Source organism: Podarcis raffonei, chromosome 13, assembly GCF_027172205.1.
Source record: "Podarcis raffonei isolate rPodRaf1 chromosome 13, rPodRaf1.pri, whole genome shotgun sequence".
In the NCBI taxonomy this organism is placed as follows: Eukaryota; Metazoa; Chordata; class Lepidosauria; order Squamata; family Lacertidae; genus Podarcis; species Podarcis raffonei.
In genome coordinates this window covers 55,354,403-55,367,766 of record NC_070614.1, presented here as the reverse complement: position 1 = coordinate 55,367,766, position 13,364 = coordinate 55,354,403, and the positions used below count along the sequence as shown (strand labels likewise).

General features: G+C 52.2%; 1 protein-coding gene across 1 annotated transcript; it reads left to right on the top strand.

Annotated features, from left to right (window-relative positions):
- The first annotated feature begins 1,345 nt into the window (after nt 1–1,345).
- On the top strand, nt 1,346–13,364 carry SERPINE1 (serpin family E member 1). Its single transcript, XM_053363148.1, has 9 exons — nt 1,346–1,525; nt 1,934–2,241; nt 6,008–6,241; nt 7,035–7,229; nt 8,102–8,300; nt 9,119–9,219; nt 10,051–10,137; nt 11,178–11,261; nt 12,474–13,364. Exons 2-9 carry the CDS (start codon nt 1,935–1,937, stop codon nt 12,509–12,511), a joined length of 1,245 nt encoding a protein of 414 aa, XP_053219123.1. The 5' UTR covers nt 1,346–1,525; nt 1,934; the 3' UTR covers nt 12,512–13,364.

Genomic DNA, 13,364 nt, shown 5'->3' with positions numbered 1-13,364 from the left:
CAAGAACATACTCCCTTAAAGGCTGAATGGAAAAAATAAGCCACGGAAATGGATACGGGTTTGTGGGTGTTCAAGGAAACCCCAGGGAGCATGAAAACAGTTAAGCAACAGGAAACAGAGAGTAGGAATAAATGGACAGCTCTCCAAACGGAGCCAGAGAGATGTAGAAAGTGGTTCCCCAAGGATCTGTACTGGGGCCTGTGATTTGAACTTGATCATAGATAAAATGATTCAGAGTTAAGCGCAGGCAGTGAAGCGGCCAGGTTTGCTGATGATACTAAATTGTTCGTGGCTGCAAAAAATATTAAGGGATTGTGAAGAGCTCCAAAAGGACCTCTCCAAACTGAGTGAGTGGGAGGGAAAACGGCAAATGAAAATGGCAAATGCAGTTCACGGAGGGACAAGGAATCTTCATTCCACCTGTGCCCCCGTGGGGTCTGTGGGTCAGGAGGGAGACCTTGGGGGTCACAGCAGAGAGCTCTCCGAAGATGCCGACCCAGAGTGTGGCCGCTGTGGACAAGGCAGGTTCCCACGCTAAGGATCTTTAGGAATGGACCACGGCAGTATCACACGGCCAAAATACTAATTTGTGGTGTGGCCCTCTTTGGAGTGCTGTGTGTCCAGTTCAGGGGGCCTCACTGCGAAAAGGACATTGCAGAGTTGGAGAAGGTTTAAAGGAGAGCAACCAAAAGGAGGGAAAGGTGGAGTGTGTGTGTGTGTGGGGGGGGGTTAGTTTAGAGAAAAGGCGAGTAATATGAGACACGATAAAAGTTTATAAAATGCTCCATGGCATGGAGAGGGTGGATAGAGGAAGGTTTTTCTCCTCTCGTAGCACCAGAATTCATGGCCATTCAAGGAAGCGGAATTTGGGAGATTCAGGATGGATAAAAGAAATGGTTAACTTGCGGAACTCCCTGCCACAGGAGGGAGTGATGGCCTTCCACCTTGGTGGCTTTAAAAGAGGGTTAGGCAAATTCATGGAGGAGGAGAGGGTTGTCAGTGGCTTTATGTTGTGGGAGGTGGCAATATTTCTGAAGCCACAGGAGAAGGAGGGAGCTCCAGTTCTGCAGCCAAGGGCTGAGATTCCTGCATTGCAGGGGGTCAGACTAGACGACCCCTGAGGGTCCCGTGCAACTCTACAATCCTGCGATTCTATCTCTCCCCCCACTTCTGGAAGACTCCTGGTCCTGGGGCAGGGATGGGGTTGGGGGGGCTGCAGCATCAGCAGGAGGAGGGGCCACATCTGGGCAGCCAAGCCCCCTCCGCGTGACTCAGCCTCTCCGCGCCCCTCCGCCGCCCCACTCCCGCGACAAGGGCGCAGCGAGGCGGCGGGAGTTGTTTGCGGGCGTTGCTCATCGCGACGAGGGAGGGAAGCGGCGGGGCCGGCCGGTGACTTCATCGCGGCTTCCTGGCCCGCGGCTGGGCGGGCGCGCATAAAAGCAGCCCTCGGCAGGCAGCCCCAGCAACAAAAGCCGCAGCACCCAGCAAGAGTCGCTCCCGCCAGACAGAGAGAGAAAACAAGCAGGTAGGAAGGAACTGAAGCTGCTCGCTCGCTCGCTGGGCGCTTGGGCAATCCTGCGGGCTGCAACGCACGTCGGGAGAGGCGGACGCGTGTCCAAGCAGGGTCCCGTACCCGCCGCGCCTTCCTTCCCGCGTTGCAGGGGCTTCAGGCTTCCTCCGGAGGGGAATCGGGACCGGGAAGAGCCCCGAAAGCGGCCCTAGGGCGGGGGGAGGACGACCAAGCGCTGTCCCGCCGCCCCCTCGAGCTGCGCATCTGGACGAAGGCGCCCCCGGGGAAGGGAGACCCCTCTCCAAGCCTGGCTCTCGCCCTACTCCGTCCCCCAGCCCCGCGCCCCTATTTCCAGACGGCCTAGCCGTGCGCCTTCCTCTCGTCGGGGTCTCCTCTCTCACCGCCTTCTCCTCTCCTTCCTAGGATGCCTCAGCCGTCGAGCACGATCCCCGGAGCCTCCCGGAGCCTGGTCTGGGCTGTCACCCTGGCGGGGCTGCTGGCCCTCTCCTGGGCGTCCCCGGCGCCCCTCGCCCGGCCGGGTGTCTCCCGCGTGGCGAGCCTCTCCACCGACTTCGGCGTGCGCGTCTTCCGCGAGGTGGCCGCCGCCTCCGGCGAGAGCAACGTGGCCTTCTCTCCCTACGGCGTCGCCTCCGTCCTGGCCATGCTGCAGATGGCCGCTGCCGGCGAGACGCGGAGACAGATCCAGGACAGCATGGCTTTCAGCCTCGACGGTGAGTCCGCAGCGCGGGTGGGGGGCGCTGGCTTGAGAGGGGGCCGTGGGGCGCAGCGGCTCAGGGAAGCCTCCGACACTTTGTCCTGGCTTTGCTGCAACAAGGGAAACTTGAGGGTGGCAGCAAAGTTCCGCCACTTGAGGTGCAGGATGCATCCCCTTAGGGGGCAGGAGAAGCCCCGCAGGACAGACCCCACCACTACCCGGAGCAAGCCAGCCCACGCAGGCAAGAAATATGGGGGGAGAACCCCCAGCTATTTCCCTGAAACCCCAGCGGTGGCCAAGCCGGGTTGTGATGCTGCTCTCCAAGTCCCTGAGCTGACCCCCACCCCATGCAAGGAGGGCTGCTGCCTGCCCGTGCCTGGTGTTGCAGTGACATTCAAGGGTCTGTCTTGGGAGAAGGAACTGAGGGGTGAGTGGGTGTCCTCTTTTCCTTGGCCTCCAGTGTGGCGTAGTGGTGAAGAGTGGTGGACTCGTAATCTGGGGAACCGGGTTCGCGTCTCCGCTCCTCCACCTGCAGCTGCTGGGTGACCTTGGGCCAGTCACACTTCTCTGAGGTCTCTCAGCCCCACTCACCTCACAGAGTGTTTGTTGTGGGGGAGGAAGGGAAAGGAGAATGTGAGCCGCTTTGAGACTCCTTAGGGCAGTGATAAAGCGGGATATCAAATCCAAACTCTTCTTCTTCTCCTTCTTGAGCTCCCTGCCTCTTCCAAGCAGAGCCAGAGTCTGTCATGGGCTGCTCTCCTCTAAGCTACCTGGTCAAAGCACCAAAATAAACCCCAAATCTTCACTAGCTGAGCTGGTGACACAGGGGGAGTTACCCACTGTGTCAACATTCATGTTTTGTTTTGCTTTAATTGGGGAGTTAGTTGTTGTTTTTAACTGCCTCTTACGCAACTGGGGCGACTCATGCACTCAGACCATAGAACTGTAGAGTCATCTAGTCCCACCCGCTGCAGTGCAGGAATCGCAGCTCAAGCATCCAAGACTGATGGCCTTCCAACCTCTGCTTAAAAAGCTCCCAGGAAGGAGAGTCCACCATCTCCCAAGGGAGTCCGAATCTCCTTCCTTGCAATATCAAGCCCTGGATTCGAGTCCTACCCTCTGGAGCAGCAGGAAACATGCTTGCTCTATCTTTCACGTGGCAGCCCTGAAGATATCTGATGTTGGCTCTCATCTCTCCTCTTCTCCAGGCTAAACATCCCCAGCTCCTTCAACCGTTCCTCATCAGGCTGGGTTTCCACCCCCTTAAACCTCTCGGTTGCCTCCTTCTGCACACCTTCCAGCTGGTCAATGTCCTCTTTAAACTGAGGTGCCCAGAAATGGACACAGGACTCCTGTTGCAGTCTGACCAAGGCAGAATAGAGTGGTACTATTCCTTCCCTTGACACTAGACTTCTGTGGATGCAGCCTAGAATAGCATTAGCCTTTTTTGCTGCTGCATCACCCTGTGGACTCGTGTTTAGCCTGTGGACCACTAAGACCCCCTGATCCCTTTCACATGCACTGCTAGGAAGCCAAGTGTCCCCCATCTTCCAATGATGCAGCTGGTTCTTCCTGCCTAAGTGTAGAACCTTACATTTGTCCTTATTTTTTAAAAAATGTTTTTATTAAAGATTTTCTTGGGTTACAAAAGTACGTACTTTTGTGCATTTTCAGATCGTAAAGTCCTTTCTACAGATCAGTTATATTCGATGTGAGACTTTGATGCTGTATACCTGTATACAGCATAAGGTATGGGACGCGGGTGGTGCTGTGGGTTAAACCACAGAGCCTAGGACTTGCCGATCAGAAGGCCGGCGGTTCGAATCCCTGCAACAGGGTGAGCTCCCATTGCTCGGTCCCTGTTCCTACTAACCTAGCAGTTTGAAAGCACACCAGTGCAAGTAGATAAATAGGTACTGCTCTGGCGGGAAGGTAAACGGCGTTTCCGTGTGCTGCTCTGGTTCGCCAGAAGCGGCTTAGTCCTGCTGGCCACATGACCCAGAAGTTGTTCGCCGGCTCCCTTGTCCAATCAAGCGAGATGAGCGCCGCAACCCCAGAGTCGGCCACGACTGGACCTAATGGTCAGGGGTCCCTTTACCCTTTACAGCATAAGGTTGGGGGAGAAGAGAGGTGGGAAAAGAGATGGGGGTGGAGAGAGAGAGAGAAGCGGGGTAGAAAACTTTCGTCTGTAAGCTCCTTACAGCACTTTCATTAGATGCCTCCCACTTTTCTTTCTTGTTGGCACATTGTGTGCATTTGGGCCTTCAACATTTCTCCTTTTAGAAACTCCCTTCCATCTTGGGCTCCCTTCTCTTTAAGTATTTCTGACCACAGGATCTCACCCAGTAGCTCCTTCAGCTTTTCAAAATTGGCCTTCTTAAAGTCCAGATTGTGTGTCTGACTATGCTCAGCTTTCCCTTACTTCTGTATCCTGAAACCCAGGAGAACATGACCACTTTCTGCCAAGTTTCCTGGTGCTTCCACTTCATCAATCAGTTCTTCCCTGTTGGTGTGGATCAGGTCCAAGATAGATGGTCTCCTTGTTGCTTCTTCCACCTTCTGGGAAATGAAATGGCCAGCCAGCAAACGAGGAATTTTTGGACTGTATATTCTTCGCAGAGTTGGGAGTCCCAACAGATATTGGGGTTGTCAAAGTCTCCCATGACTACTATATCTCTCCTTTTTGAATCTTGGGTAGTCTGCTCTAGGAAGGCATCACCCAAGTCTTCTGGCATGGCGGTCTATAGCAGACCCCCACAGTAAGGTCATTGTTGTTTTTCCTCTCCTGAAATTTATACCCCTATACTCTCAACCTGCCTTCCATGCTCCAAGTCGTGGATTTCTCCACAAGTGTACACATCCTTTATATACAATGCTGCTGCTCCTCCCTTCCTGTTCAGTCTGTTCCTCTTGAACCGGTTATAACCTTCAGTTCTGACATTCCAATCGTCAGCCTCACCCGGCCAAGTAATGCCTTCAAGAATCACCCTCCTTGTCATGTGAAGCCATTGGTTTGGGTAGATGGTGCCTTGAGAAACGAGCTGCAGTGGACAGTGAAAAGGTGGAACAAATGGAGAGAGAGAAAAGGGGGGGACGCTTATATTTACGGGACCTCCTCTCCTGGTCTGCCCTGCAGAGGACCTTAAGGTCCATGGATAATCATAGTTTAGAGGACCCGGGCCCTAAGGAAGTCAGATTATCCTCCACCAGGGCCAGGGCCTTCTCAGTGGTGGCTCTGACCTGGTGGAATGCTCTGTTCCTGGAGACCAGGGCTCTGCAGGATTTATCCTCCTTCCGCAGGGCCTGTAAGACAGAGCTATTCCGCCTGGCCTTTAATTTGAATTAAGCCTGATCTTTTATTCCCCTTCCTTCCCTTTTTATGAAGATTCCCTGCTCTGGGATCCCACAGCTAATTCTCCCCTGACCTCCTCGCTGGCCGAAATAGGACTAATTTAGCCAGCTAGCCCTGGTGATCATCTAATGTTTATTGGATCTATTTCCTCCCTAAATTGATTTTTGAATTCTGAGGCAGTGGAAGACAGGAGTGCCTGGCGTGCTCTGGTCCAGGGGGTCACGAGGAGTCGGACACGACTAAATGACTAAACAACAACAACAACTGTATTTTATGCTGTTTTTTGTTGCATCAATTAAGTGTTTTAAATTTGTTGTTAGCCGCCCTGAGCCCGGTTTTCTGAACTGGGAAGAGCGGGGTATAAATGAAAAAATTATTATTATTTATTATTAATGATCTCCTGCCCTCACTGGGCGCTTCCTCCCTGCAGAGTGGGGCACCCCCAGAGCCCTGCGTTGGTTGCAGAAGGCACTGACGGACCCCAGGAACAAAGACGTAGTGGACACGGCCGACGCCCTCTTTGTGCAGAGGGACCTGGAGCTCAGCCCGGGGTTCATGCCCCACTTCCACCGGGTCTTCCGCCAGACGGTCAAGCAGGTGAACTTCACAGAGAGCAAGGAAGCACGCAGGATCATCAACAGCTGGGTGCAGGACCACACGAAAGGTGAGTCTCTCCCTTGGCAGCACTGCAGGGCAATGGGGAACTAGGCCGCTTGACAGTCACGATGATTGACAGGTAGGCAAGCCCATGGGGGGGCAACGCAGGATCCAGCCCACTTGCCAGAAAGGGCTATTTTATTATTATTTGAGGACATATTGTAAACCAAGTAAAACATTAGTGAAGTTGATATAAACACGCGCAGTCAGAGATAATAAAGGGAAGGACGAGGGAAAAATTATAAATGTATTTGAATGGGATATACAATAATAAAAATATATGAACTGCAGAAGGGAGGGGGAGGAAAGTTGAGGGAAAGGTAAATTAGATTTGTAAAGTCCCCCCCCCCGACTAAAATATTTGTAAAAGTTGAAAAATGAAATTAAAAAAGAATTTTCCACACAGTGTTTGAGCGTATTGCAGGGAGCTGAAATAAATAAGGGAAGAAAAGAGGAAAAGGAAAAGTAATAAAAACAGAGGAAAGCAACAGGAACAAAATAACAAAAAAAATATATAATCAAAGTTACAGAACTATATATATGTGGATAAATTTATTGTTTCCCTCCAGTATATGTTGATTCATGGGTCTCTATGGTTTCCATAGATATGTTCCAAAGGTCATTAAATGTGTCCCTGCACAATCTCTGCCTGCAAGGGACCCGTTCAAGGGGTGCAAGAGATGCCATCTGTCCAGTTATTATTTTTATTATGCATGTTGTGTCTTTACGCTGCGAACCGCCCTGAGGTTTGTGGGCGAAGGGCGATGTGCACATCTGACAGCATGCATGGCTTCCCCCAGGGATGATCCAGGACTTCCTGCCCGAGGGGACCCTGGACCACATGACCCGCCTGGTCCTGGTGAACGCCATCCACTTCAAGGGCCTCTGGAACCTGCCCTTCCCAGAGGCGGCCACCAGGGAGCGCCTCTTCCACAAGCTGGACGGGAGCACCCTCTCCGTCCCCATGATGGAGCAGACGGCAAAGTGCAACTACGGTGAGCAGCGGCGTCAAGAGGGGCTTGACAAGAGGTGGGGTGGGAAGGGGTCTTCCTCTTCCTCTACCTCCTGGAGAATGAGGTCATCAATGTGTCAGGAACGTGGCCCCCCAGAGCACAGCCTCAGAAATTGAACTAGGCGAGCAAGGAGCTGAGTTTAGAGAGCACAGCCCGGCCCCCTCCCTCCCAGGGAAGAAGCTGTTAGCTCCCAGGGAGAGGGAGAGTTAGAAGTCGACAGGAGCGCTGCCAGGCAACTAGCAGATAAGCCTGAGGCTGTGTCTTCCGGGATTGGGGAGAAGACAGGCCAGCCGTTCAGTCCCCAAACTAGGAGACGAGAGAAGCTCAGAGAACAACGGAAGGGAAGGAGAAGAAAGGCGTGGTTTTGGCGTTCTTCCTGGTGGAAGAATGAGTCAGACTGAGCAACTACTGTTAATGAGAGCAGGCGGGAGGGACATGGTCTGGATGTGTTTCTTCTTGTAATTAAACTTGTAATTAAACTTCTAAGCAACATAAAGCCGTTGCTGCTTATCAGGCTGCTTGTTTGCCAGAGACCGTTATACAATGGCTACTAGTCAGGATGGCGATGCTCTGGATCAGGAACACTTCTGAATCCCAGCTGCTCAGGAGGGAAGACTTGCTCTTGTGCTCAGGTCCCGCTTGTGGATTTGCCACTGTGAGAACGGGAGGCAGGACTAGATAGGCCATTGGCTGATCCAGCAGCTGGGCTCCTCTAATGGAACCTCCAGGTCCAGGTGCAGTCTATCTCGAGTCCTAGATTTCTTAGCCAGGATGCTGGACCAGGTGGGCCCCCTTTGGCCTGACCCAGCAGTCTCTCCTTCTGTTCTTACGCCCTCCTGTCCTTTCCTCTGCAGGTGAATTCTCCAGCCCTACAGGAGTGGAGTATGATGTCATCGAGCTCCCCTACCAGGGGGAGACTCTCAGCATGCTCATTGCTGCCCCCTTTGAGCTGGACACCCCGCTCTCTGCCCTGACCAACATCATCGACTCCCAGATGGTGGCCGAATGGAAGAGGAACATGACGGAAGTGACAAGGCTCCTGGTCTTACCCAAGTAGGTGCCACGTCACCTGAGGGGGGCAGGTGGGAATGTGGGGAACCAAGACTCCCCTGGGTCCACGCCAGACCCCCAACTCTCCTGTTGGATGGATTTAGATGAGCAGGGGTGGGTAGTTTATTAATTATCCTTCCTCTCCCTCACTAGAACGCAAGTATCTATGACAGCAGAGTAAAATCTCCACCCGGGCGCAGCTTATCTGCAGAAGCTCTTGGGAGAAGTTTATATAACCTCCTGGAACAATTATGATATGCAAGGATGCAAACTTGGATTATCTTCTCCCCTCTATGTTCCCCTCTTAACAAGGAAATCACTCTCAAGACTGTTTAAGCAAGCCAGAAAAACGTAGGGTTTACTCACATTAAAAGTCTTGCTAGGTTTCAAAAGTTACAGTGGTGAAAATCAAAGAGGCAGTAATCCCTAAATGTTACAAAACTCTACAGCCCAGTTCAAAATGGAGTGTGCTTTCTGGGAAACCCAGCCAGATGGGCAGGGTATAAATAATAAATTATTATTATTATTATTATTTATTATTATTCTAGAGGGAAGCTTATAGACATCTTACCCCATTATAGGTAAGAAGTGTGTGCAGTGACAGGGAGAAGTAAAGTTTAACTTTTTACTATTCCCCTTCCCACCACAAAAGTTTAGAGAATGTGACATTCTCCAATCCCCTGTCTGTGACTATCTAGCAATCAGGCAAGCTGTGATTTGGGTGCAGATCCTGCCACATCTCCCAGCCATGGTGTGGAGCCGGTGGCTGCCTGGACTGTGACACACACACACCCTCACCTCTTGCCTTCCCTTTTCTGCAGATTCTCCTTGGAGAGCGAAGCGGACCTCCGTGGGCCCCTGGAGACCCTGGGGATGAAGGACATGTTCGACGCAAGAAAAGCCAATTTCAGCAGCCTGTCAGGTCAGTCCCTTCTGATGCCTGTGTGAAGGCCCTTCTGGTCATCTGCACCCCGGGGTGCCTGATTGTAGCTCCCCAACTGCAGTATGTGAGAACGTGTTTCAGACTTAAGGCAGCGATGCTTCTGAATCCTGGATACTCCAAACCACAGGAAGGGAGAGCTGCTTTTGTGCTGGGAAATTCTCCTTTGGGAAGCTGGTTGGCCCCTGTGAGAGCAGGGTGCTGAGCAAGCTCTTATTAAAGTAATAACAAAGAGGAAGGTGCTGTTGAGCATGTGCCGAGGGCCTGGACCTGGCCGCAGCCAGCTCCCAGGCGACACAGGAAAGTCAAACAGCATTTTGGAGTGGAAAGGTTTTTAGGGGTGTGCTGCAGAAGCAGCCACCCAATCGGAGAGCTGTTTTCTCCTTCCACACTCTAAATAAAAATATATTGCACTGTTGCAGAGGACGCGGCAGGGGCTATATTGATGCCCAGCTTGCTTTTAGCATCGTAGAGTTTGAAACAGTTCCCAAGGGTTGTCTAGTGCAACTCCACCAGAAACGCAGGAATCACAGCAATGGAATCCCTGGCAGATGTGCCTCCCATCTCTGCTTAGAAACCTCAAACGACTCATAGAATTGTAGGGTTGGGTGGGTCCCCCAGTGGTCATCCAGCCCAACCCCACATGGGATGCAGGAATTGCAGCGAAAGAAGCCCTTGCAGGCGCCCATCTGACCTCTGTTTGAAAACTCTCAGACACCCCAGCTGAGAACAAGGCGGCCAATGGCCCCCCATGCCCCCTCCTGCCCCTCTGCGGCCCCCTTTCCCTGCTCACTGCCTTGTCCCCCTTTGCAGACCAAGAATCCCTCTTCGTGGCTCAAGCCCTGCAGAAGGTGAAGATCGACGTGAATGAGAGCGGGACGGAGGCCTCCTCTGCCACAGGTGAGGGAGCCGTTGCTGGGAAAGGGTGACCCACTTCTCCTTCCTGCAGCTGGTTTTTTTTTGGGGGGGGGAGTTTTGAACCTGCTTACCAGAGCTCTGATCAGCTTACTTCCCCTGTGGAAATGTTCTGAACTGCTTAATATAAAAATCTGTGAGCAATAAAATTCAGGTATGCAGTAAAGCCTGGGGGAGGGAAGGGTTGTATCCAAAAGACACCTGGAGCAGGTGACCAAAGATGGAACCTCATTTCCTGCATCATCCCAAATAGCCGCGGCAGAAAAGGCCCTTGTTAACCTCTCACCTTTCCCCAAAGCAGAGCAGATGGCCACTGACCCTATTGCTTAGGGGGTCTTTGGAGGTTTCATCTAGATACACCCCTCCCCCACCACATCTCTTTCCTTTGGTGACCCCAAACAGCCAGCTCATTTTGCGGGCTGTCCTCTGGGCTGCCTCCCGTCCCTCACATTGATGCAGCCCTCAAACTCCTCTTCCTTTCTAAAAATCTATTTTATTAATTGATAAAAAAATATTGATAATATCAATTTTATTATCAACATAAAAGGAAATGGTAAAGGGACCCCTGACCATTAGGTCCAGTCGTGGCCGACTCTGGGGTTGCGGCGCTCATCTCGCTTTACAGGCCGAGGGAGCCGGCATACAGCTTCCGGGTCATGTGGCCAGCATGATTAAGCCGCTTCTGGCGAACCAGAGCAGCGCATGGAAACGCCATTTACCTTCCTGCCAGAACGGTACCTATTTATCTACTTGCACTTTGACGTGCTTTCGAACTGCTAGGTTGGCAGGAGCAGGGACCGAGCAATGGGAGCTCACCCCGTTGCGGGGATTCGAACCGCCAACCTTCTGATCGGCAAGTTCTAGGCTCTGTAGTTTAACCCACAGCGCCACCCACGTCAACATACTATACAGTAAAATCCAAACTAAGCTAAACAGAAAAATAAAAAAGCAACATATCAAACAGAAAGAAAACTAAAGAGAAATAGGAAGTATGATGCAATAAGAATTGTGTTTCCTTTCCTCAGCTGTCATCATCTATGCCCGGATGGCCCCCCTGGAGATTGTGATGGACAGGCCCTTCCTCTTCCTCGTGCGACACAACCCAACTGGTAAGAGCGCTTTTCACAGAATTGTAGAGTTGGAAGGGACCCCTAAGGGTCATCTAGCCCAACCCCCCTGCAAGGCAAGAATTGCAGCTCAAGAAACCCTGATTCCCACAGCCACCCCACCTCTGCTTAAAAGCCTCCAAGGAAGGAGAGCCCCCACACCTTCCGAGGGAGTCCGTAACGACTCTTGCCTTCAGGATGGTTTTCCTGGTGTTGAGTCGAAATCTCCTTCCTTGCAATTTGTGGTTTGTCTTCTGCAGAGAACCAATTTGCTCCACCTTCCGCGTGACAAACCCTGTAAACAGAGCAAGGCTGTGTTTGGGAACGGTGCAAGGCTGCCTCCTGGTGGCTGCCTCTGGGACCACAGAGCCTTATTTTATTTTTTTCCTCCAAGGCAGGAGTGACCTTTGAACCCACCTATATTATTTAGTCATCAATGCATTTTATATCCCACCTTTTCCTGTGTTAACGGAGAAATCTGAGGGCTCCCTTGGACAAAAAACAAGGACCCCAGCCAGGAATACCAGAGCAAAACAGCAGCCAGTCGGCTTGGTCTTGATTGAAGACTGTCGCCACAGGACTCCCACCTGCCACCAGGTGAAACAAGATGGAAGCCCCAAACAAAAGAGCCCCCAAACTTTTATTAGCTGCTCATCCCCATGTTACACCCCTCCAAACTACATCACGGTTACATCATGAAAGGGGAGGTCTGGTGGCAGGAATCTGAGCATCCTGGACCTGCCCCATGGTTCCCCTTCCCCTCCACCAAACACCCATCAAGTGGAACAAAAAAGATATTCACATTTCCCTGTTTCCCAGCCAAGTTCATCCCACCCTTTTGTCTTCATCTGGGTTTGGTATTTCTGGCATGGCTACCTGTCTGGCACTCAGGTATCAGGAGGCCAGGGATTATCCCTCAGGCAGAGGGGCTGCTGAGGAGCTGAGCTCACAGGTCTAGATGAATTTATGGAGTTTTCCCAGTGAGCCAGTACAGAGATCCAGTGATCAGTGAATTCTTACATTTGGTATCGTGCAGCAAAGGCCCTTTGAATAGAGAGGAAGAAACTGTGAGGAAGTGTTTTGTGGGGACAAGTCCCAAAAGTGATTGTGCTGGTTTTGGTAGTGGGCTGCATGTGCAGGATATCTGCTGTAGGGGCAAACACCCCCCAACCTATGCATAAATTCCTGCAACACGTCTCTTTCTCTCCTTCACAGGCACCATCCTGTTCATGGGGCAAGTGATGGAGCCCTGAGTGACCCCCACCCCATTCAGCCAGAATCTCTCAGGAACTGGAAGAAGTTTTTCCTCCCTTTCTGTTCCCCTCCTTCTACATTCCCCCACCCGCGAAGAGAGACCTGTCGCCAGCCGTGACCTCCCTCCGCCCTGCTGCTGAGTGGTAGCACCAGGCACAGTGCCCTCTCACCCCCCAGGGAAGAAGCCTCAGTTGGTCTTTCGGCTGGGAAGAGGCTGCCCCCTCTGCCCCCTGGGGCAGAAGAGATCCGCTCTTTGGAAAGACGAGGCTCCAGCCACGATGTCCGCACAGCCGCTTCTGCCTCCGCCAGAGTCTTCCTTGCTGGGGGGCCGGAGAGCAACTGAGCACCCTTGCTCACCCTCGCATGGGGTGGCGCTGCCAAGAAATCCCCAGATGATGTGTGCCCCCTACCTCACACTGGACTGGAACCCTGCCCAGTCAGGGCTAGTGGCTTCATTTGATGTTTACGTCGGAGTAGAGAGGGATCTCTGCCTTCTCTCTTTATTATTATTATTATTATTACGTATGTATGTATGTGTTTGGAGCGGGGAGGGGATGAGGGTTGTGTCCCCCCCCATCGGATATGGATGGGTGGGGGCTACAGATTAGCACTTTGAATACGTCCATTTTCCTTCTGCACTGCTGAGATGGACATTTGTTATGAAGTATGTTTTAACAGAGAGGCTTAATATAAGTTTGGCTTACTGTTTTTAATGAATTTAATGAAATACGTTGTTGGGGTGGTGATGATGATGATGATGTGAGCAACCTTCCCTTCCTCCTCTTGTGCCCCCCTGAGGAAGGGCAGCTTCCCTCCCGTGGGGCAGGTGGGGCAAACCGCTCATTGCCGTTC